Source organism: Callorhinus ursinus, unplaced genomic scaffold (assembly GCF_003265705.2).
Source record: "Callorhinus ursinus isolate GAN/ISIS: 27379988/994484 unplaced genomic scaffold, GSC_fseal_2.0 scaffold13, whole genome shotgun sequence".
Lineage (NCBI taxonomy): Eukaryota > Metazoa > Chordata > Mammalia > Carnivora > Otariidae > Callorhinus > Callorhinus ursinus.
Genome location: NW_027397075.1, coordinates 43,924,845 through 43,947,194, shown reverse-complemented (window position 1 = coordinate 43,947,194; position 22,350 = coordinate 43,924,845). Strand labels below are relative to the sequence as shown.

Sequence of the window (22,350 nt, the reverse complement as noted above, 5' to 3'; positions counted from 1 at the left end):
TCCTTCTTAAATCCTGTGGCAAAAAGAACACTCTCTCAAACCTGCATTTCTTAGCACTTATATGTATTTGAGTAGTGATATGTATATCTCTGAATTAGTTCCTGTCTGTAAAATGAGGATAGCATCTATCTTATAGTGTTGTTGGGAAGATAATAAGTGAAAGTACTCTGTAAACTAAAACACACACCATATAAAGTATTATTATTTGAAAGATGGAAAATTCTAATAGGGAACATCTAGTACATGCACAATACGTTCCAGGGGGAAAGTGACCTTGAAAAGTTAAGTGGACTTCCAGTTTCCAATTCCATATATAAGGGGCTTGGAAGTTGCCACTCCTTCCTAACACAAGCAAAATGCTGAACAGGTTGAAAAATCAACTCTTCTTGTTGGATCCATAAGAGAGGGGAAGACACAGGGGTGCCTGGGTGGCTCAGCAGGTTAAGCATCTGCCTTCGGGTCAGGTCATGATCCCAGGGGTCCTGGGTTCCAGTCCTGCATCAGGCTCCCTGCTCAGCAGGGAAGGGGAGAAGCCTGCTTCTCCCCCTGCCCCTTCCCCCAACTCATGCTCACTCTCTCTCTCGCTTGTGAACTCTCTCAAATAAATAAAATTTTTGAAAAAAAAAAAAAAAGAGAGAGAGAGAGAGAGGGGAGGACACAGGGCAAACCACTGCCCCCAAGACTAGAGAGGCGGACAGGTGAACTCAACTTTCTGAAGCAGAGCTTCATAAGTGAAAACCACCCCAGGAACTGCCAGGCAGAAAAACCATACTACAACTGACAAAACTGACAAACTGCTGAAAGCTCAGTGTGAACAACTCTAAGAGTAAAAACTCCAGGGGAATCTACTCCATGGTGGGGAGGCTACCCGACACTGTGAGATTTACCTCCAGGAGTTTGGCCAGGCTCCCAAAGTAACTATCAGAGAAAAATCCCCTCCTAATTCTGGAGCGGGAAATGAATCTTTTTGAAATAAATCAGAGTACTCTGTTATTAATAAGGCCTGCCTTTGAGGAAAACTAGTTAACCAGTGCCTAACCTGCTAGGGTATTATCAGAGCCAACTGACCTGGGGAAAGGGAAATACCCAACTCCAGCCCACTCTAGCCATCCTGTTCCACCTAAACAGGGAGGAAAAAAGACAGAACCACTTGTGAGATTCACAGACCAGAGGCATAGACTGACACTGCAACCTAATCATAGGACCATAGAGCCCTTCCCCTCTTCCACACCTCACCACCACATTACTAAAGAACTATTCATAGCAGTTCCTTTTACCCAGTATATGATGTGTAGCTACTAGTAAAAATTACAAGGTACACCAAAGGATAAAAAACACAATCTGAAGAGAAAGAGCAATTATCAGATCCAAATATGGCAAGAACATTGCCATCATCAGGCCAAGAATTTGTAACAACTATGATTAATATGCCAAAGCCTCTAAGAGATAAAATTGACAGTGTGTAAGAACAGATGGACCATGTAAGCAAAGACATAGAAATTCTAAGGAAAACCAAAAAGAAATGCTAGAGATTGAAAAAAAAAAAAACCTGTATAGAAACAAATAATGCCTTTGAAGAGTGGCCAGTTAGCTCAGTTGGTTAGAGTGTGGTGCTAATAACAAATAATGCCTTTGATGGGCTTATTAGTGGCCTGGATATGACTAAGGAAATAATCTTTGAGCTAGAGGAGATACCTAATAGAATCCATGAAAACTGAAAATCAAAGAGAACAAAGACTGAAAAAAACCAGAAAAGAATATCCAAGAACTGTGGGAAAACAAAAGGTGTGACATATGCATAATGGGGACACCAGAAACAGAAGAACCAGAAGGTACAGAAGAAGTATGTGAAACAATGACTGGATTTCCCCAAATTAATGCTATACATGAAGCCACAGATCCAGGAAGCTCAGAAAACACCAAGCAAGATAAACACCAAAACACACACACACTACACCTAGCCATATTCTTTTCAAACTACAGAAAGTCAAAGACAAAGAAAAATCTTGAAAGAAACTGGAGAAAAAAAATCTTACTTATAGAGGAACAAAGATAAGAATTACATCTGACTTCTCCTCAGAAACCGTGCAAGAGGGGCGCCTGGATGGCTCAGTCAGTTGAGCGTCCGACTCTTGATTTCAGCTCAGGTCATGATCTAGCGTGGTGAGAATGAGCCCTCCGTAGGGCTCCATGCGCTCAGTGTGGAGTCTGCTGACCATCTCCCTCTCCCTCTACCCCTCCCCCACACTTGCACTCTAAATAAATAAAATCTTAAAAAAAAAAAAAATGAAACCATGAAAGCAAGAGAGTAGTTTTGAAAAAAACACCAACCTACAATTATGTACCCTGAGAAATTCTCTTTCAGAAATAAAGGAGAAATAAAGACTTTCTCAGACAAACAAAAATTGAGGGAATTTGTTGCCAGTAGACCTTGCAAAAAATATTAAAAGTTCTCTAGAGAGAAGGAAAATAATACAGTCAGAAACTTGGATCTACATAAAGAAAAGAAGAACAGAGAAGAAGGAATAAGTGAAGGCAAAATAAAAACTTTTTTCTTATTTTTCACTGATCTAACAGATAACAGTTTGTTCAAAATACCAGCAACATTGTGCTCAATTATGTATGCTTATATATACATATACATATATATATGCTTACATATAAGTGAAATGAGTGACAGCAATGATACAAGGGACTAGAGGGATAAATTAAGATTATTTTATTATTATTATCTTATTATAAGATACACTATCCATGAAATGGTATCATGTTATCATGATAACAGACCTGGATTAGTTGTAAATGTATATTGCAAACTCCAGAGCAACCACTAAAAAAAGGTTAAAAAAAAAAAAAGAGGCCTAACTGATAAGCTAAGAAAGGAGAGAAAATGGAATCAATTAAATCCTCAATTAAAACCACAAAAAGTAGAAAAAGAGAAGATAAAAATAGGAACAAAGAATGAGTGTAACAAATAGAAAACAGTAACAAAAATGATAGACACTAATCCAACTATATCAAAATTACTTTGAATGTCAATCGTCTAAATACACCAGTTAAAAGACAGATTGTCTCAGTAGATCAAAAACATGACCCCATTATACTGTGTCTATAAGAAACCCACTTTAAATATAATCACACATATACAGTAAAAGTAAATGTTTGGGGGAAAATATACCATGCTAATAAAAAGATAATAAAAAGATCAATGGTTGGAGCAGGGCAGGGAGTATAACCAGGCAGAGCACATAGAATTTTAAGGGCAGTGAAAATATTCTGTATGATATTAAAATGATGGATAGATATCATTATATATTTGTCCAAACCCACACCCAGAGTCAACCCTAAGGTAAACTACGGACTTTGGGTGATTGTGATGTATCAATGTAGGTTCATCCTTGGCAAAAAATGTACAATTCTGGTGAGTGATGTTAATAATGGGGTTGGCTAGACACATGCAGGGGACAGGGAGTATATGGGAAGTCTCTGCATTTTATTTTATTGTAAACCTAAAACTTCTCTAAAAAAAAATTAAGCCTTTAAAAAAATAGTCAGGGCGCCTGGGTAGCTTAATCAGTTGGGCGTCTGACTCTTGGTTTCAGCTGGGGTCACGATCTTGGGGTTGTGGGATTGAGCCCCACACTGGGCTCCCAGTGAGGAGTTTGCCTATCCCTCTCCCTCCCCCACTGCCCCTCTCCCTGCACACACACGTACTCTCTCTTTCTCTAAAATAAATGGATGAGTGAAATCTTAAAAAAAAAAGTTAAGTGATCTTCATTCATTTCTTCATTATATTATTACTTTTCATTCATATTATTCATTAAAAATAATCAAGATAGCTAAAATTTATTGAGTGCTTGTTATGTGTGCATCAGGTATCATTTAAGTGCTTTATATATATTAACTGATTTAATCCTCAAAACAATGCTGACACAGTACTATGATAATCTCCATTTTATACATAAGGAAACAGACACAGAATAAACTTGACAAAGGTCATATAGCTAGGAAGTGACAGTGAACCTATGTAGTCTAGCTCACCACAATTATAATATACTGGTTCTCTTTTTCTTTTTAAAGATTTATTTATTTATATCGGAGAGCAAGAGAAAGAGAGGGCACGCACAAGTGGGAGGAGCAGGGAAAGGGAGAGAGAGAATTTCAAGCAGACTCTGCACTAAGCATGGAGCCCAACATGGGGCTTGATCTCATGACCCCAAGATCACGACCTGACCTGAAACCAAGAGTCAGACACTCAACCAACTGTGCCACCCAGGCAACCCTATAATATACTGCTCCTACTTATTCATTCATTTAATCATTCATTAGTTCATCAAATATTTATTGAGCATATGGAATATGCCCAAAACTCTTAACTGAGACATTCTCAACACGGAAGATCTCAAAACATTTACCTTTCTCAGGAAGCTACTAGAGGAAATGCTCCATCAAAACTGGGAAATAAATAAAAAAGGAAGCTCCTGGAGGAGACACTTCATCTAAACAAGGAAATAAATAATAAAAGACCTGGGATCCAGAAAACAGGGAGAGAAGGGAAGGGAATTCCCAAGACAGCGGTAAAGCGTAATCCCAGGATGACATCTACACAACAGGCCCAGAGGGCACCCAGGTGAGATTAGAGAAAAAGAAAGGAGAGCTCCAGAAGGGACATCACTCAGTACAGGATTGATGACCTGATGTGTGTGTCTGCACACAGAAGATCTCTGCTGGGCAATTTGAGGAAAGAATTAATGATAGAAACATAGAAGATATAACATGAAAACAAACAAAAAAAAGCAATGATTAGCCTTCAGAAAAACAGAATGTTGTACCATGGCATGTAGATTATATTATTCATAATTATATAATTATTCATTTCCTTCCCACCTGTGCATTGCTTCCCTGTTGTCAGAAAAGGTTTCCTACCATCCAGACCTGGAGTTTGGTCTCGTGACTTGTTTTGACCAAAGGAATGTGAGTAGATGTTGACACATGCTACATCTAAGCAAAAGCTTTAAATGTATTTGTGGGGTCTGATTCAGTCTGCCCTTAGTTCTGCCCCAGACAGTGTCTATCCACTGAGATCTCAGAATGAGAATGAGAAGATACATGAAATTGAGATGAACTGAGCCCAAACAAGGCTAGCTAACATAGCAGAGCCGGACTGATGCAAACCCTTTTGAAATATGAGCAAGAAATAAATGTAGTTATTAACCACTGAAATGTGGCTAACAGCAAAAACTGACTAGGACACCCAGTACCATCTAAAGCTCAGAAGTGAGTATAATTTACATAGAAATAATAATATAATTACTCTACACCTATACTATAATTAATTATAAAATAATAATGATATTTTAACATTGATTCTGTAGAGATTCAATCAGAAAATGAAACCAAATGGTGTGACATAACTGTTAGGAGGGTGGGAAGAGGAGAGGGGAGTATGAGTAAAACAGCTAAATCCTAATATAGCAGAAAAGAAAATCAATAATGGCTAAAGTTGAAAAATCAAGAGATACATATATGTTATTTAGAAATATGCAGGTAGGGGGCGCCTGGATCGCTCAGCTGTTAAGCGTCTGCCTTCGGCTCAGGTCATGGTCCCGGGGTCCTGGGATGGAGCACCGCAATGGGCTCCCTGCTCCCCGGGAAGCCTGCTTCTCCCTCTCCCACTCCCCCTGCTTGTGTTCCCTCTCTCTCGCTGTGTCTCTCTGTCAAATAAATAAATAAAATCTAAAAAAAAAAAAAAGAAATATGCAGGTAAATTGCAAAAGAAACAATGAGAAGAACTGAAAGTTTTTGCCTCAAGGGAGCTAGAATCAATATGAGAAGGGTACAGGTAAGGGAATACTTTTTTGTTAGAAGACTTATAGTACTGATTTTTGTTGAACTACCTACGTGTATTAATTTTATAAAAATCTTAACTCCCAAGTACAAAAATAAAAAACAACAATAAAATCAAGGGAAGCAGTAACACCTGATTTACTAGGGAAAAAAAATGTATTCTAATCCTGAAAGGCAAAAAACACGCTAGTTGGATCAAAATACCTGGTTTTATTATTTCCCAATCTGGCTTCTACTCTTCTCTAGCTACATCTTTCTTAGCTGTTTGTTTCATTACTTAGGGGAGAACAAACACTATTACTGGTCCCCCTATACTACAGAATTATAGTCTTTCCAGATGTCATTGACAATGTACTACAGGAAAGACACTAGCTAACAATCAGATAATATTAAGGGCTAACCTGTATAAAGAGCTATCAGTATGTACACTGATTATTTATCTACTCCACACATTATCTATGATCACTGCATGTCTTCTTCCTAACAACTGCCACCTTTCAGTCATTTGGATCATCTTTCACTGCATTATCAAAGAATGAGTAAAATGAGTAAAACTGAATAGTAAATTTTGCTCCCTATTTAACAACTATTAATTCAGGGACAGTTTAAGCTCAAAATGTGAACAGTTTTATTCACAAAACAAATAAAATAAAAAGTAATATATTTTACAAAATAATTTAGTATAGAATCCCTTTACATAGCAGGCCCACGTTTAAATGAATGGATTTACCAGGGAGCCTGGGTGGCTCAGTTGGGACAACTCTTAATTTCAGCTCAGGTCATGACCTCAGGGTTGTGAGATCTAGCCCCACATCAGGCTCCGTGCTGCGTGTGGAGCTTGCTTGAGAGTCTCCCCCTCTGCCCCTCCCACCCTCACCCCATCTCTCTCTCTTCCTATCTTAAAAAAAAGAAAAAGAATGGATTTATCAAAATTCTGACACATTGTTTTCTAGAAATATATTTACTGAGCAAAGGACAATATACATGTTTAAAGTATAATGAAAGAAGACACAAACTATTTATAAATATTTTTATATTACCTATAGATTTCACTTATTAGGTTAACAGTCTCTCCCTTTATTGTGAAGAAACAGAAGTTATTCCACTGCAGCAAGTTTCAGCTAGTAACTTACACAAAATCAACAGATGGATGGATACATACATAGAAAGTATCTTAACTGGGTAACACTATCTCATATAGATATTCTGATACAATCTTAACCATACTATACTTTGAGCTGTAGTTCATAGGCCATTTTGAAAAAAAGCACTGGGGCAGAATAACAAAGCATAAGAAAATAATTAACAAGGCATGTCTTCCATACCTCTTCATCTTTCATATTCACATCCACATTTTTCGATTTGATGACTTTGGTTACATGGTCAATGTTGTTTTCCCTGCAGTAATCAAATATGTTTTTGTCTTCTTCCCTAATTAGAGTAAAAATAAAAAGTGTTTGTCTTACTATAGATAATGCATAAAAGTTACATATTTTTAACACAATCTGTTTACTGCTAACAAACATCAATGGAATTTGTTTTCATAAAGCATCTTACATGAACAATAATGGATTTTCCGTAAGACATAATATATCCAATCTCTAAAGACTAAAGTTCTTAGCAACTATAATAGGGAAAAGCTTCACCTGCTTTAAGTTTCACTAGTACACTGACATAACACCTTGAGTTGATCTTCTCAGCCCTCTTCCTCTCCCCAGTTCCTTTTACACACTGACAGGCACAGATGTCCTGACTCAGAATTCTCAATAGCAGCACTGCAATAACGAGGTTATTTGCTATTGTCAATACAGAGGTCTCAAAAGATCAGGGCACAGCTTACTGCTTGTCTTACAGGGTAACATAGTAAGTTGATTGCTACCCAAGTTTAAAATAGTGTGTGTGTGTGTGTGTGTGTGTGTGTGTGTGTGTGTGTACACACATATATACATACATACACATATACACTAATGTAATTTTCTTAAATACAGAAAGCAATTTTCTTAAGGGAAAGACAGAGCATCACAAAATTCAGAAATCTTTCATGAAATATTAGAAACAAAGACCAGGAACAAAAACTGGGAAGCATATTATACCCAGCACAGTATTCTAAGTATATTGGTGGACTACATTCATTCACGCTTTTCCAACAACTTCACAAAGAAACAGGTAAAGAGAGATTATATGACCTGTCAAATGGCATCACATTTATCACAGGTAGAACAAGAGCTGGAACTCACTCAGATCAACTGATTTTGTATATAGTACATTTTTCTATCATATCAAGCCACAACTTGACTAGTCAGCTAGTCTATTCTAGAATCTAATGCAGAAGTTCTTAACATGAGGTCTATGAGTTCTCAAAAATAGTATACAGAATTGTGTAAATGTGTGTGCATTTTTCTGAGTGCGTTGCATGTATGTGGGAGTATGGGAGCTTCAATGAAGAGTCTCAAAAAATCAGTAATTCCCAAAAAGATCAGTAATTTGGAATATTATCAAAGAAACTTCTATATGTGGACTACATTTTCTGGACAGGCATAAAAGAATGCAATTATACTAGTATGTTTTATAACCTGCCGGGCCATAGCTTCCATTCATCAGAAATGAAAGCTATTGGCCTTAGGAGTCCTTCTATCTTAAAAGCCAATTTAAATACCTTATACCTTATAAAAAGCTATTTTCACTCAGAGGTAATTAACTTAAAACACCCCATTTTGGCATTAACCATCTAAGCTTTCCTTATGCACGTGATGTATTTAATTGAGCACCTACACATGCAAGACACTGGGCAAGATTCTGTTGATGACGTAGGATAAACAAGAAACTTTATATTCAATACATGTAGAGTACAGTTGGGATGAGAAAAATCAATATATGATTAACATAAAGTAAAGATGGATCTTTAAAAAGGCCTATAAGAGTACAGAGCTCAGCTGGAAAAAATGAGGTAGACCTCCAAGAAGAAACAGGTTTAAAAGGAATATGAAAAGGTCCATTTTGCGGAGGAGAAAATGCTCTTCCAGATCACTTACTCTGAAAGAAAACAGAGAAGTCTGAGAATGGACAAGTATGACTTTTAAAATTAAGGCTGTATGTAATATCACTTTAGCTATATACCTAACTCTCACAAAAAACACTGTTTCTGTGAAAGTGTATTAAAAATTCTGACTTGGGAATAATAGGGACCCTTTATTTTCATCCAATCCAGTAAGAAAGGCCCCTCTAATTTAAGAGGCAGCAACTAACTGCAAGAGAAAGGACTGTATCATTTTGAATTATAACAAAAAATGCACTATTCCCCAGTTGTTTTGAACTTGAAAACAATGGACAATTGGTGGTGGGGCACAGAAAGGAAGGTAAGAAGGATCCCCTGGGTCTGGGTTACCCATACCTAGTAACGCGTAAGGGTTATTCATAGATGGGGAGGACCCTTCTCAATCTATGAGGTCTTTCTTCCTGAATCCCAAATGTGTATGTATACTTAGGCCTTAACCAGTGAAAGAGTAAATACAATACAAACTTACTTAAATTTTTATTTAATATATTTCATATTTTCAATGTGTATTATGCATCATTTATATAAATTATTTTTATTTGGGCATATGAATGTTTTGGAGGGCAGGGGCATTTTTTTCTTTAAATTTTTTTATTGTTATGTTAATCACCATACATTACATCATTAGTTTTTGATGTAGTGTTCCATGATTCATTGTTTGTGCATAACACCCAGTGCTCCATGCAGAACGTGCCCTCTTTAATACCCATCAACAGGCTAACCCATCCCCCCACCCCCTCCCCTCTAGAACCCTCAGTTTGTTTTTCAGAGTCCATCGTCTCTCACGGTTCATCTCCCCCTCTGATTTACTCCCCTTCATTCTTCCCCTCCTGCTATTTTCTCCTTTTTTTTTTTTAACACATATTGCATTAATTGTTTCAGAGGTACAGATCTGTGATTCAACAGTCTTGCACAATTCACAGCACTCACCATAGCACATACCCTCCCCAATGTCTATCACCCAGACACCCCATCCGTCCCACCCCCACCACTCCAGCAACCCTCAGTTTGTTTCCTGAGATTAAGAATTCCTCATATCAGTGAGGTCATATAATACATGTCTTTCTGATTGACTTATTTCACTCAGCATAACACCCTCCAGTTCCATCCACGTGGCTGCAAACGGCAAGATCTCATTCCTTTTGATGGCTGCATAATATTCCATTGTGTATACATACCACATCTTCTTTATCCATGATATCTTGGCTCTTTCCACGGTTTGGCTATTGTGGACATTGCTGCTATAAACATTGGGGTGCACGTACCCCTTCGGATCCCTACATTTGTATCTTTGTGGTAAATACCTAGTAGTGCAATTGCTGGATCGTATGGTAGCTCTATTTTCAACTTTTTGAGGAACCTCCATACTGTTTTCCAGAGTGGCTGCACCAGCTTGCATTCCCACCAGCAGTGTAGGAGGGTTCCCCTTTCTCCACATCCCCGCCGACATCTGTCGTTTCCTGACTTGTTAATTTTAGCCATTCTGACTGGTGTGAAGTGGTATCTCATTGAGGTTTTGATGTGGATTTCCCTGATGCCGAGCGATGTTGAGCACTTTTTCATGTGTCTATTGGCCATTTGGATGTCTTCTTTGGAAAACTGTTCATGTCTTCTGCCCATTTCTTGATTGGATCATTTGTTCTTTGGGTGTTGAGTTTGATAAGTTCTTTATAGATTTTGGATACTAGCCCTTTATCTGATATGTCATTTGCAAATATTTTCTCCCATTCTATCGGTTGTCTTTTGGTTTTGTGGACTGTTTCTTTTGCTGTGCAAAAGCTTTTTATCTTGATGAAATCCCGATAGTTCATTTTTGCCCTTGCTTCCCTTGCCTTTGGCGATGTTTCTAGGAAAAAGTTGCTGTGGCTGAGGTCAAAAAGGTTGCTGCCTTTTTTGATGGACTTTTGATGGACTCCTGTCTCATGTTGAGGCCTTTCAACCATTTGGAGTCTATTTTTGTGTGTGGTGTAAGGAAATGGTCCAGTTTCATTCTTCTGCATGTGGCTGTCCAATTATCCCAACACCATTTGTTGAAGAGACTGTCTTTTTTCCATTGGACAGTCTTTCCTGCTTTGTCAAAGATTACTTGACCATGGAGTTGAGGGTCCATTTCTGGGCTCTCTATTCTGTTCCATTGATCTATGTGTCTGTTTTTGTGCCAGTACCATACTGTCTTGATGATGACAGCTTTGTAATAGAGCTGGAAGTCCAGAATTGTGATGCCGCCAGCTTTGCTTTTCTTTTTCAACATTCCTCTGGCTATTTGGGGTTTCTTCTGGTTCCATACAAATTTTAGGATTATTTGTTCCATTTCTTTGAAAAAAGTGGATGGTATTTTGGTGGGGATTGCATTCAATGTGTAGACTGCTCTGGGTAGCATTGACATCTTCACAATGTTTGTTCTTCCAATCCATGAGCATGGAACACTTTTCCATTTCTTTGTGTCTTCCTCAATTTCTTTCATGAGTATTTTAGAGTTTTCTGAGTACAGACCCTTTGCCTCTTTGGTTAGATTTATTCCTAGGTATCTTATGGTTTTGGGTGCAATTGTAAATGGGATCGACTCCTTAATTTGTCTCTCTTCTGTCTTGTTGTGGAGGGCAGGGGCATTTTTTTCATCTGAACAACAGTTCATCATCTGTTGTTTATCACCACTAAATATGTCAGGCACAGAGAGGACTTACAAAATGCTTATGGGTACAATATACAGTGTAAATTAAATATAAAAAAAGAAATTCAGTAAAATCACCACAAATGTGCCACAAAGCTAAGTGACTAAGACAAAAAAGAAAAATAAGTGATACTCTTAGGTTTAGTTGCTAAGTTATCCCCACTCCAAGATTGACTCTAGTACCTGCAAGCAACCAAGCTGTCTTCATACAATGTCACCACCTAGTGTCCAAAATGGAGAAACATCTGGAGCAACATCTTTCCACATCTCTTGCCTCCAAGATTATGTACAATTTACAAATCTAATTCTCTTTTCCTGTCTACATTCCCCTGTTAATACAGCATTCTGTAGGAAACATTCCCTCTATAACCCCCATACTTACCTTAAATAAAACATGTGCAAATGAATTCAACCATTACCAAATACAGTAGAGCTTAAACAAATGTCAGTGCTCTTTCACATCTTCTCACTTTATCTTCCCTTCTCTTACAATTCTTAGCCAGTTATCTCTCTCCCTCTCTTTGCTGAATTTGAGTGATAAAATCACCATATCCATTCTCTATGGATAAGCAAGAGTTATGGCCAAGATACTATCTTCAAAGATATCCCACAGTATCCCTAGCAAAAGACAGAAAGTCTCTCTCTCTACTCCAAATTTTCTGAAATCGACAGAAAATACAATTGTATATCTGAAGGGGAAAAAAAAACCACTGGTTTTCTTTGAAATTCTTTTAAAATATGAGGACACACCCTTACGGAAGAGAGGAGTGGTGTTTAAGTATGGCTGTCATTCATCAATCACAGGAAGAACAGATCCTTGCATAATCCTAAAAATGTTATCTGTACCACTTTCAATGAAGATTGTATTTTCCTATCAAAAGAGTATTTCAAACAAGCTTCACAGCAAGCCACCTAGAGTCCATTAGCTACTATTTCACCTCTTTTGTAGAATTAAAAAAACGCTTTTATGGGACTAGCTCAGAGAGATACATGCAATAAATATTTCAATTTATATATTTATTAAACTCTCAATCAGAAAAAAAATAGTATGCCAGTAAATAGACAATGAAAAATTCTTTACTGAACGAAGGAAAATACAAAGTAGAGTAAGCCAATTCTTACACAAATATAAACACATGCCATTAATTCCTCAAATTAAGAAATGTGTACCTTTGTGCTCTGTGGAAGTACACAAAGACCTTTAAAGGGATATGCAGGTATGAAAAACTTGAGCTAGAAAAAAAATTAAAATTTTAAGTGAATCAACTTTCAGCTCAACTTGTAAATAAATGCATCTTTTTCCTACTTAACTGATCTACCTGGAGAGACTCCTGTGGTAACTATCTCATCACCATTGTCCTTTTCAAATTTTCCTCTGTTCTGATCACTCCCCTCCTAGGTTATATCAGAAAGGCATATGCCTCTCTCCTTATTATGCTATACTTCTAGGAAATATAAAAAAAAAAGACTTTGCTAAGACTTAGCAAATGACTCTTAATTAAATCTGTTACTCTTTTGCTTAGAAATGCTCCGTTTAACTAATATACTAGGAAAGGTTTGGGGGGAAAAAATCAATCCTAGGTTGACTATCCCAAGATAGACCTTCCTTGGTACCAAATAAAGGGACAATTCTCATTAAAAACTGGTGTTGGGAAACATTCTAGAGCTAAGGTTAGAGGATGGAAGAGCTGAAATAAAACACAAAACAGACTTGATACTCTACTCGGTCTCATTTTAATAAAAAAAAATGTTCATCTGTTAAACTATTTCTAAAAGCCTCATTCATCTCATTAAGATACATTTTCAATTAAATTTTACTTATGTTTAATAATTATTTAACAATATTTATGATGGATGTTGATCAGCTGTATAGAAATAATTACAATGATAACTCAAATGGGAAAAGATTTAATGCATAAAGTTTTGGGTTATAGAAAATTAAATTTTAAAAAGTCCAACTTACATATGTATTTTTGTTACAGAGAATTATGATTGTATGATAAGATTACACAAAATATATTACTTTAAAATAAAACTGTGTGGGAGAAGAATAAAAGAAGAAAAAGGAATGATGTAAAATTTCTGTTAAAGACCTTGTTCACGTATTTTTTTTTTAAGATTTATTTATTTAGGGCGCCTGGGTGGCTCAGTTGGTTAAGCGACTGCCTTCGGCTCAGGTCATGATCCTGGAGTCCCGGGATCGAGTCCCACATTGGGCTCCCTGCTCAGCGGGGGGTCTGCTTCTCCCTGTGACCCTCTTCCCTCTCGTGCTCTCTGTCTCTCATTCTCTCTTTCAAATAAATAAATAAAATCTTTAAAAAAAAAGATTTATTTATTTAGAGACCATGAGTGGGGGAGGGGCAGAGGGCGAGAGAAACTCAAGCAGACGTTGTGCTGGGCGAAGACTGACAAGAGGTTCAATCTCATGACCCTGGGATCACAACCTGAGCAGAAACCAAGAGTCAGATGCTTAACTGACTATACCAGGAACCCTTTGTTCATGTATTTTTAAATCAAGATAAGAATTTTATTTTAGTTAAACTTTTTATTTTGAGACAACTAAAGATTCACATACAACTATAAGAAATAATACAGAGATCTTGTGTACCATTTTCCCAGTTTCTCTCAATGGTAGTATAATCATGTATTTTAAAAAATGGATTATTGGGTGCCTGGGTGGCTCAGTTGGTTAAGCGACTGCCTTCGGCTCAGGTCATGATCCTGGAGTCCCGGGATCGAGTCCCACATCGGGCTCCCTGCTCATCAGGGAGTCTGCTTCTCCCTCTGACCCTCTTCCCTCTAGTGCTCTCTATCTCTCATTCTCTCTCTCAAATAAATAAATAAAATCTTTAAAAAAATGGATTATCATTGAGAGTATTTAGATTCATCTAAAAGATTTAAATATCATTATTTATAAAATACCAGAAATTATGCTCTTTGTAATATACTTAAACTTTTAAATAAGAATTTTAGATGTTATCATAAGATTCTAAAGAAGAACATAGTCTTCCAAAATTCTCTTAGGGACTACACTAGCAAAAAGTTGCTTTGAGTGTCAAACTAGCCCAATATTCTATAAAGTAGAGGCCCAAAATAAGGAGTGGGCTAATCAACTAAGGATGGTCAAATAAAAGCACTACAGAAGAGCTAGCTTTGAAGAATGAATTGACCACCCAGCTGGGTTACTGAAGAACAGAAAGAAGAATATTCCAGAGAATAGAAAGAAAAGGAAAAGCATCAACAAAAAGAAGTGCTCAAGGGACCTAGCTATGGTAGGGTGTTGGGAAATAAATTAGAGAGAATACCAGATACAGATCCAAAGAGCTACTTGATTCAGATACTAACCTCAGCATATCTAAAACAAACAAAATACCCTGAAAAGGCAACTATCCTCAAGTAGGAGGTATGATTAGCAATGAACCATAGTAGGGGGAAAAGTCAGTGAGGCCAATTATGAACTCTGACCAAAAGAAACAATTAATCTGAGAAAAAAAAAGGGGGGGGGGGGCGCCTGGGTGGCTCAGCTGGTTAAGCGACTGCCTTCGGCTCAGGTCATGATCCTGGAGTCCCGGGATCGAGTCCCACATTGGGCTCCCTGCTCAGCGGGGAGTCTGCTTCTCCCTCTGACCTTCTCCCCTCTCGTGCTATCTCTCATTCTCTCTCTCTCAAATAAATAAATAAAATCTTTAAAAAAAAAAAAAGCATTCTGAGCTATCTCTCTACTGGGAGACAGTTTGTCCAAGAGGCCTCAATTAGGACCTTGGCTAAATCAACTCTCAGAAAATGGTTCACCTTCTATTTACATATTCACAAACAGTCATCTAACTATCAATCTGTCTGGGTTCCTCAATACTTAGACCGAGGGTGGTATGCAGGGTACCTAAGCACTTATCTCACTACAAGGATACAGCCTTTGGTATTTTAGTTTACACCTTAGATTCAAATGAGTTCTATTATTGCTACTCTGTCCCTGGAGTATGTATCTTTTTCTAGATCTTTGAGACTGAAGAATGAACATAAATTCACAGAAAAGACACTGTGAAGCTCTTTAGGAGCCAGTCTTTCTAAAAGGAAAGCCTGTTGGCTGTCTTACAAAATTCAGGAGTACTGTTGCTGAATACTACTTCTTTGCAGGAATTTAAGTTCCTAATTTATTTGACAAATCTATGGTCAGAAGTTGTTAATCTGAGGGGCGCCCGGGTGGAGCAGTCAGTTACGCATCCAACTCTTGGTTTCAGCTCAGGTCATGATCTCAGGGACGTGAGATCGAGCCCCACGTTGGGCTCTACACTCTGTGCTTAAGATTCTCTCCCTCTTCCTCTGCCTCTCCCTCCCAAGCTCTCTCTCTCCCCCTCTCTAAAATAAATAAATAAATCTTAAAAAAAAAGTTGTCTATCTGAAAGGTAAAGACTTGTTATTCTGTCCAAATACAATGTCAGGAAATAATGATGTCATCTCACTGATCTCATTTTGACTAGATTACCAACATTCTATCATTGTATGACAAATACAAAGCCCAAAGTCTAATGCCGATTTTTTATACCTTTATGTATATTTTATATGTAAATGTATAATCTTTATTTTATATGTATCTATATATAACCTTTGATATGACTAAACTATCAATACTTTAGGAGCTGAGATAAAATGTCTACATAGAAATTAAGATATTCTATTTTTTTTAAAAAGCATGTTTTAACTTACAAATATAAAAAATATATACAAGCATATTTTAATTTTGCTTACAGTTGCCTTTCTCCTGAACAGGAAAAATTTGTTCTTACTCAAAAGTTTTTGGCAAAGCTGGTGTAAGGTTTATTTGGGAGAAGGAAATAGGTAAAGTCAGCTCCTAACTTAAGAATTAAATAGAGCTGTCATACCTAGCACATCAAAAATCCCCACTTTTAATTAATATCTAATTAAAATTTTGGATATTAAATTTCACCTTGTAAAACACTGTTTTTGAGTCTCAATCTTACAAAGACCATAAATGAGAATCTATACTATGATCCTCCAGGTAAAATCTTGTAAATAGTACCTCTTTTCTGAGATACCTTGGTCATATGCCCTTGAGAAGGCAAACAATGCTGGGCCAGTAACTATGCTCAAGAAACCTAGCATTCAGATAAAGGCACTTAAGAAAGTGCTTTTGTTGTTGTTGTTGTTGTTGCTATTTGTAGTGTTGTTCTTAAAATAATTCCTGAAATCCTAAATGGCAAAAAAGACCTTTAGAAATTATTCATTAAGTTACCATATTTCCTTGATTCTAAAACACAAATTTTTTCATATTTTAACATTTCTGATGAATCTTATCATCTGTAACACCTTACAATTAATTAGCAGCATTTTTTTCTTAATGGTATTTAAATAACGGTATTCTAAAACCAGGGGTGTTTTAGAGTCAATGAAGAAATAAAGTAGGTTCAAAATACACAGTGCCAAATGGACAGGTGAATGACTGCAAGAATTTATATATACTGAATCATAATCCTCCCACTCAGAGTGCTACTATATCTGCAATTGGTTTCAACCAGTTAGTTTTCCCTCTTCCTGTTATGCAGTAATGGCAATGTCTTCTCCACCAAATTGTAACTATATTCGACTAGGTTGTATATACAGTGTACTTAATTCTTTGTCTAGAAAATGTATTTATTTATTTAATTTTTAAGATTTTACTTATTTGAGAGAAAAATGAGTGGGGAGTGGAAGGGCAAAGGGAGAAGCCAACTCCCCGCTGAGCAGGGAGCCTGATGCAGGGCTCGATCCCAGGACCCTGAGATCATGACCTGAGCCAAAGTCAGACACTCAACTGACTGAGCCACCCAGGCACCCCTAAAAAATTCTTAAAAGCCTCAAATAAAAAGTTTTATTTCTTATTTATGTTGTTAATATGCTGTTAATGTATTTTTCTCACATTTTTGCAAGGAAGCAATGACGAAAGATCAATGTCCCAAGTACTTCTTGTATATAACTTGTTATTCTGGAAAAGTTATCTAGCCATGATTTATAGACAGTAGTTACTAAAAATGCATTTTCACCTCTTAAAACCTGCTTAACTCTAAAATAGTTGATTGAAAATTTCTGATACTTTAAATACCTGTATGAAAAAATGTATTTCAATTTGATCAATCCCTGGAAAACCAGTGGCCACATCAGAAAAATTTATAGAATCTCTTGGCTAACAGGCTCTATAGAGCTGAGTTACATTCTCAAACATTAAGGTAAGTCTAAAATCAATAAATTCAATTAATCCAAAAGAAGCATCATCATCAGTATACTGATAAATGAAAGACTATAGTTTCTAATTTTACCAGTAAAGCAAATTTTAAAAAACACTAAATGGAAAAGGGATTTAAAAGTTTAAACGGAAGATATGCATATGTTCATGTAGTAACAACTACTGAAATTACTTTCACTAGTTGCAGAACACAAGGATTCCTCAACCACCTCAGGAGCAGTATAGTATAGCAACAGCAGAGTACTAATCATGTGACCCCGGGCAAGTAACCTCACCTCTCTGAGTCTCAGTTTCCTCATCTGTAAAATAGGGATATTAATACCTACATCTCATAGGATCATTCTGAAGATTAAGTGAAATAATATAACACATGTAGTATGGTAACTAGCATATAATTACGGTCAATAAATATTAGTTGGTATTATTACCTTAAGATTTCAACATATGTTGTATGCTGGGTCCTTTCTCATATACCCTTATATAACACTATCAATTAATTCATCTAACAACTATTAATTAGACCTCTAAGGAAATAAAAATAAGCCAATGTGGATGGAACGGCGTCAATAAGGGGGGGTGAGGGGAAAATGGCATTAGATAAGATGATGAGGGGCCCTGTAAGACCTGCTAAGAATTTTAGATTTTATCCTAAGTGTTATGAGAAACCACTAAAGAGCTTTAAGCAGGAGAGTGATCTGATGATATGAGTTATAAATCCGGAGGAAACAGCAAAGGAAGAAGGAATCCATTGTGTACTGTCCTGGCCAAGAGATGATGACTGTTTAAGAGTAGTGGCAGTATTGCCAAAGGCATGATAGTGGTGATAATGAAAACTAGATGAATCTGGATAATTTTGGAACATGAAGAAACAGAATTCCTGATACATTAGGAATGAGGGGGAGAGAGAGAGTAGACCAATGTGACGTAAGAGACCCAGGAACAACATACTTTACATAAGATACCGGTAAAATACTTATCTAATACATACATACATAACATTTTATACTGGGTAAAATTTATAAATAAAACCATGTAATTAATGTTATAATGCCTTTTTCACACAGAATCCCAACTTCGACAAACACCAAGCATTTATTACCATATACAATGCAATCAGCAAAATTCTCATAAATTGAAAGGCAATGAAATGAACCAAAATTGCTTGCTTTCAGTATTGAGAGAACAGCTGATAATAATTAAATGAGAGTTAAGAAGATGACTTACAATTCTAGCATCTTTGCTACACTTTTAAAATATCTTCTTTTAAATACGTCTGTAAAGCATTTTAACAGAAGAAAACATTTATTTATATTATGTGTAATATATATACCTTTTATTATAATGGATAGTGTACCATAACTTTATGTATCTTTATATGTGCACACACACACATACACTAAAAACTTTGTAAATGAGTCTAAGTGTTTAGCATTTCAGATACTACATAATGATAAGGATAAGATTAGAGAGGCAGACAGAAAAGAGACAACAAGGTGGGGAAGAAAAAAGAAAGAAAAAAAGGAGAGAGGAGAGTATGGTTTTTGTTGAGGAATGACCCCTTGTTCAGAAAGGGCTGTTGATCTACAAACAGGTGGATCTACCTATATGCTTGGTTGGCATCATGACACTGAGCACACAGGAGCTAAATAAAGCACGAAAGAAAAGGGTGAATATGAGAGCCAGGAGACTCTTACAACAGTTACTGTTTATGGCAAGACCTGCTTGTCCCAAGGGACCCATTTTCACATAATCTATAATTATCTCTTCGCTTTAATCGCCTTGTCATTCCTAAGGCTCTCCTGGGCACTGGAAGAGGAAAAGCTCATTAACTAAACCTTTTCTCCTCTCTCCAGCCACCCATGGCTTTTAATTGCTTGGTGTGTTATTATCTAGGAGTGCAACTGGGATCATTTTCATAAGAAAGGGAGGTAGAGAGGAGGAAGGGAGCCATGAGTCCCTGAGGTATGCACCACAGAAAAACCTTTGCTTTCTCAATTATTTATGCCAGCTGAGGTTTTACAGGCTGAATAAATCCATAACTCAAGTTCATTCTGAGCAGTCAGATTCTCAAGGGGGAGTTGCCCACTTGCCTATACACACTTGTGTAGTCCTCAAAGAATAACCAGAATGTAACAAGACATATGTCATCCAATTTATCACCTATCACCAAAGTGTTAACACAATGTTGATCATGGGCAACACAGTGCAACAGGAAAGGATTTCACTACTACCAGCCAAACAGATGTAGGGAAGCAGGATAATCTTTCTGGTGCTGAGAAAAGCGGTAACAATGGTACAGCAGTGTCCCAGAACGACTTAGCCGACTGAAAGCAAAAAAATCCAAATATTCAAATTTTAAAATTAAAATATGTATAACACATACTCTTGAAACTTTGGAGTCTTACATTGATTTGTCCAAACAGACTGCTGTCTAACAATGTGAAGCTTTGAATAAATAACAATGGAATTTTATACCATCTGATTTTATAAATCACTTAATAAAACAATATATGTTGTAGCTTTTTCTCCAATTACACCTCTTTCAGGAAAATTTTAGAGTACAATTTATGTGCAAGGGATAAGCTTTTACGCTTTCATTCCAGTTCATATTTTTACCAAAAATACAAAATTAAAGCATAATCACTTTCACTGTAGTTTATTATATTATGCCACTTTATAATCAGAACTAAAGAGCAGCCAATCAAAAGATATTTATAAAATATTTTCAAAATCCAATGTTGTTTAAAAATTTTTAACTTTGTAAGTCAATGATGAAAGCATCTCTTTAAAATTCTACAGGCTTTTGTGTCTGACCACAGCAGTGACCTCTGGTATTTTCTGCCAAAACAGTTCATTTGTCTCACAGAACAACTAATCAATTCCAGAGCCCATCAATCATCTTAGTTGTATGCTGGTCTGGTCTTGCTTAGAGAAGGTCCAGATGGCTGCCTGTCTAAGTGGGATTAATAAAATTCTGATAGATTACATAGCATCAAACTACAAAATATAACAGGGAAGACCAAATCTTATTGCAGGGTAGATTGGACACTGTACATGCTTCATTTATTTTTAATTCTTGCCCTAATTTCTCAGTTTATGTGTCAACTTCTAGATAAAACCTTCTAAGCATACAAGTCACCAAAAGTGATTTCTTGTTGAGTCAGTATATGTAGTGCAGAAGCATTTGACTCTTTGCAAAGCCCTATGCTTATTAATCAGAGCTTTTTCTGCCCATCTGCAGTATAAATGAAACACATCTGCTCTTAAGATTAGAGCAACTGTCTGTGAGTTCAAAGATTTGTCACTCTCTTGTTTCTATAGTTCCAAACATAGATTCTAATAGTATTGGCTCTTCCTTTCTTATTTTCCATTTTCTCTTGCAAAAGCAAAAAACCTGTACTTAATTCTAGAACCAGACCAACATGGGATTTTAGCTCCTAACATAAGCCCTGTGTTCTGGGTCCTTGCTGTGGGAGTTCTGTGTTGAATAACAATACTAGTAAAAGTTCACAGTTACATGGTAACTTATTTTGTGCCAGATATTATTCTAGGATGCCTGTGCATACTATTCATATAATCCACCTAAGTGTCATATAAGAAAGGTAATATAATTACCCCCATTTTGCAAATAAAGTAACTTGTCTAAGGTCACAGAGCTAGTAAGTGGTGGAACCAACATTTGAATTCCCGCAGTTTGGCTTCATAGTATTTTATATTTAATTAGCCTCACACTGTATCTCCTCTATTACACCATAGAACAATTAACCAGCTCCATAATGAAAAATCGGTGTCAGGGGGTACTGGGGTGGCTCAGTCAGTTAAGCAACCGACTCCTCATTTCGGCTCAGGTCATGATCTCTGGGTTGTAAGATCCAGCCCCGCATCAAGCCCCACGTTGGGCTCTGCGCTTATCACGGAGTTGGCTTGTCCGTCTCCTGCCCCTCCCCTCCTCTCTAAAATAAATAAAATCTTTAAAAAAATTGGTGTCGGGGCTCTAGAATATTAACACAGAGATCTGTACCTATGACATTATATTGTCACTTTCTGTGACAGAGTAGAAATAAGGGTCCGAACCAAAACAGGCTCAGAATTGGCCCCAGTGGCTCTTGGCTCAAGCACATGTATAATAAAACAAAAATGGGCCTTAACTTATCACCTACAATGCACATTAGTCAGGAAAGCTGCCAGAACAATGGAGCCCAAGCCTTATTAAATGAGTTTATTAGATACTGATTTTCCTGATCTTTAAAAATTAAAAAAATTTACAAGACTATATGTATTAAAATACCCAAAACAGAACTTCAATATACTTTTTTAGGGGCTCCTGGGAGGCACAGTCAGTTAAGCATCCGACTCTTGATTTCAGCTCAGGTCATGATCTCAGGGTCATGAGATCAAGTCCCGGTCAGGCTCCATGCTGAGCATGTGGAATCTGCTTGGGATTCTCTCCCTTTCCTTCTGCCCTTCCTACTCATGCTCTCTCTCCCCCTCTCTCTAAAGTAAGTAAGGAAATAAATACAAAATATTTTTTAGTGTTCT

General features: G+C 36.9%; 1 protein-coding gene across 4 annotated transcripts in view; it reads right to left on the bottom strand.

Moving 5' to 3' along the window:
- The window catches only part of ACBD6 (acyl-CoA binding domain containing 6), a 216,185-nt gene that overhangs the window by 118,673 nt on the left and 75,162 nt on the right, over positions 1-22,350 (bottom strand). For 2 of the 4 annotated variants that reach the window (XM_025877881.2, XM_073900165.1), the window contains one exon: positions 7,173-7,278. In XM_025877881.2, coding sequence (XP_025733666.1) covers positions 7,173-7,278 — 106 coding nt within the window. Of the gene's footprint in view, positions 1-7,172; positions 7,279-12,743; positions 12,807-20,042; positions 20,136-22,350 lie in introns of all 4 variants that reach the window. The other 2 variants (XM_073900163.1, XM_073900164.1) reach the window with 2 other exon arrangements.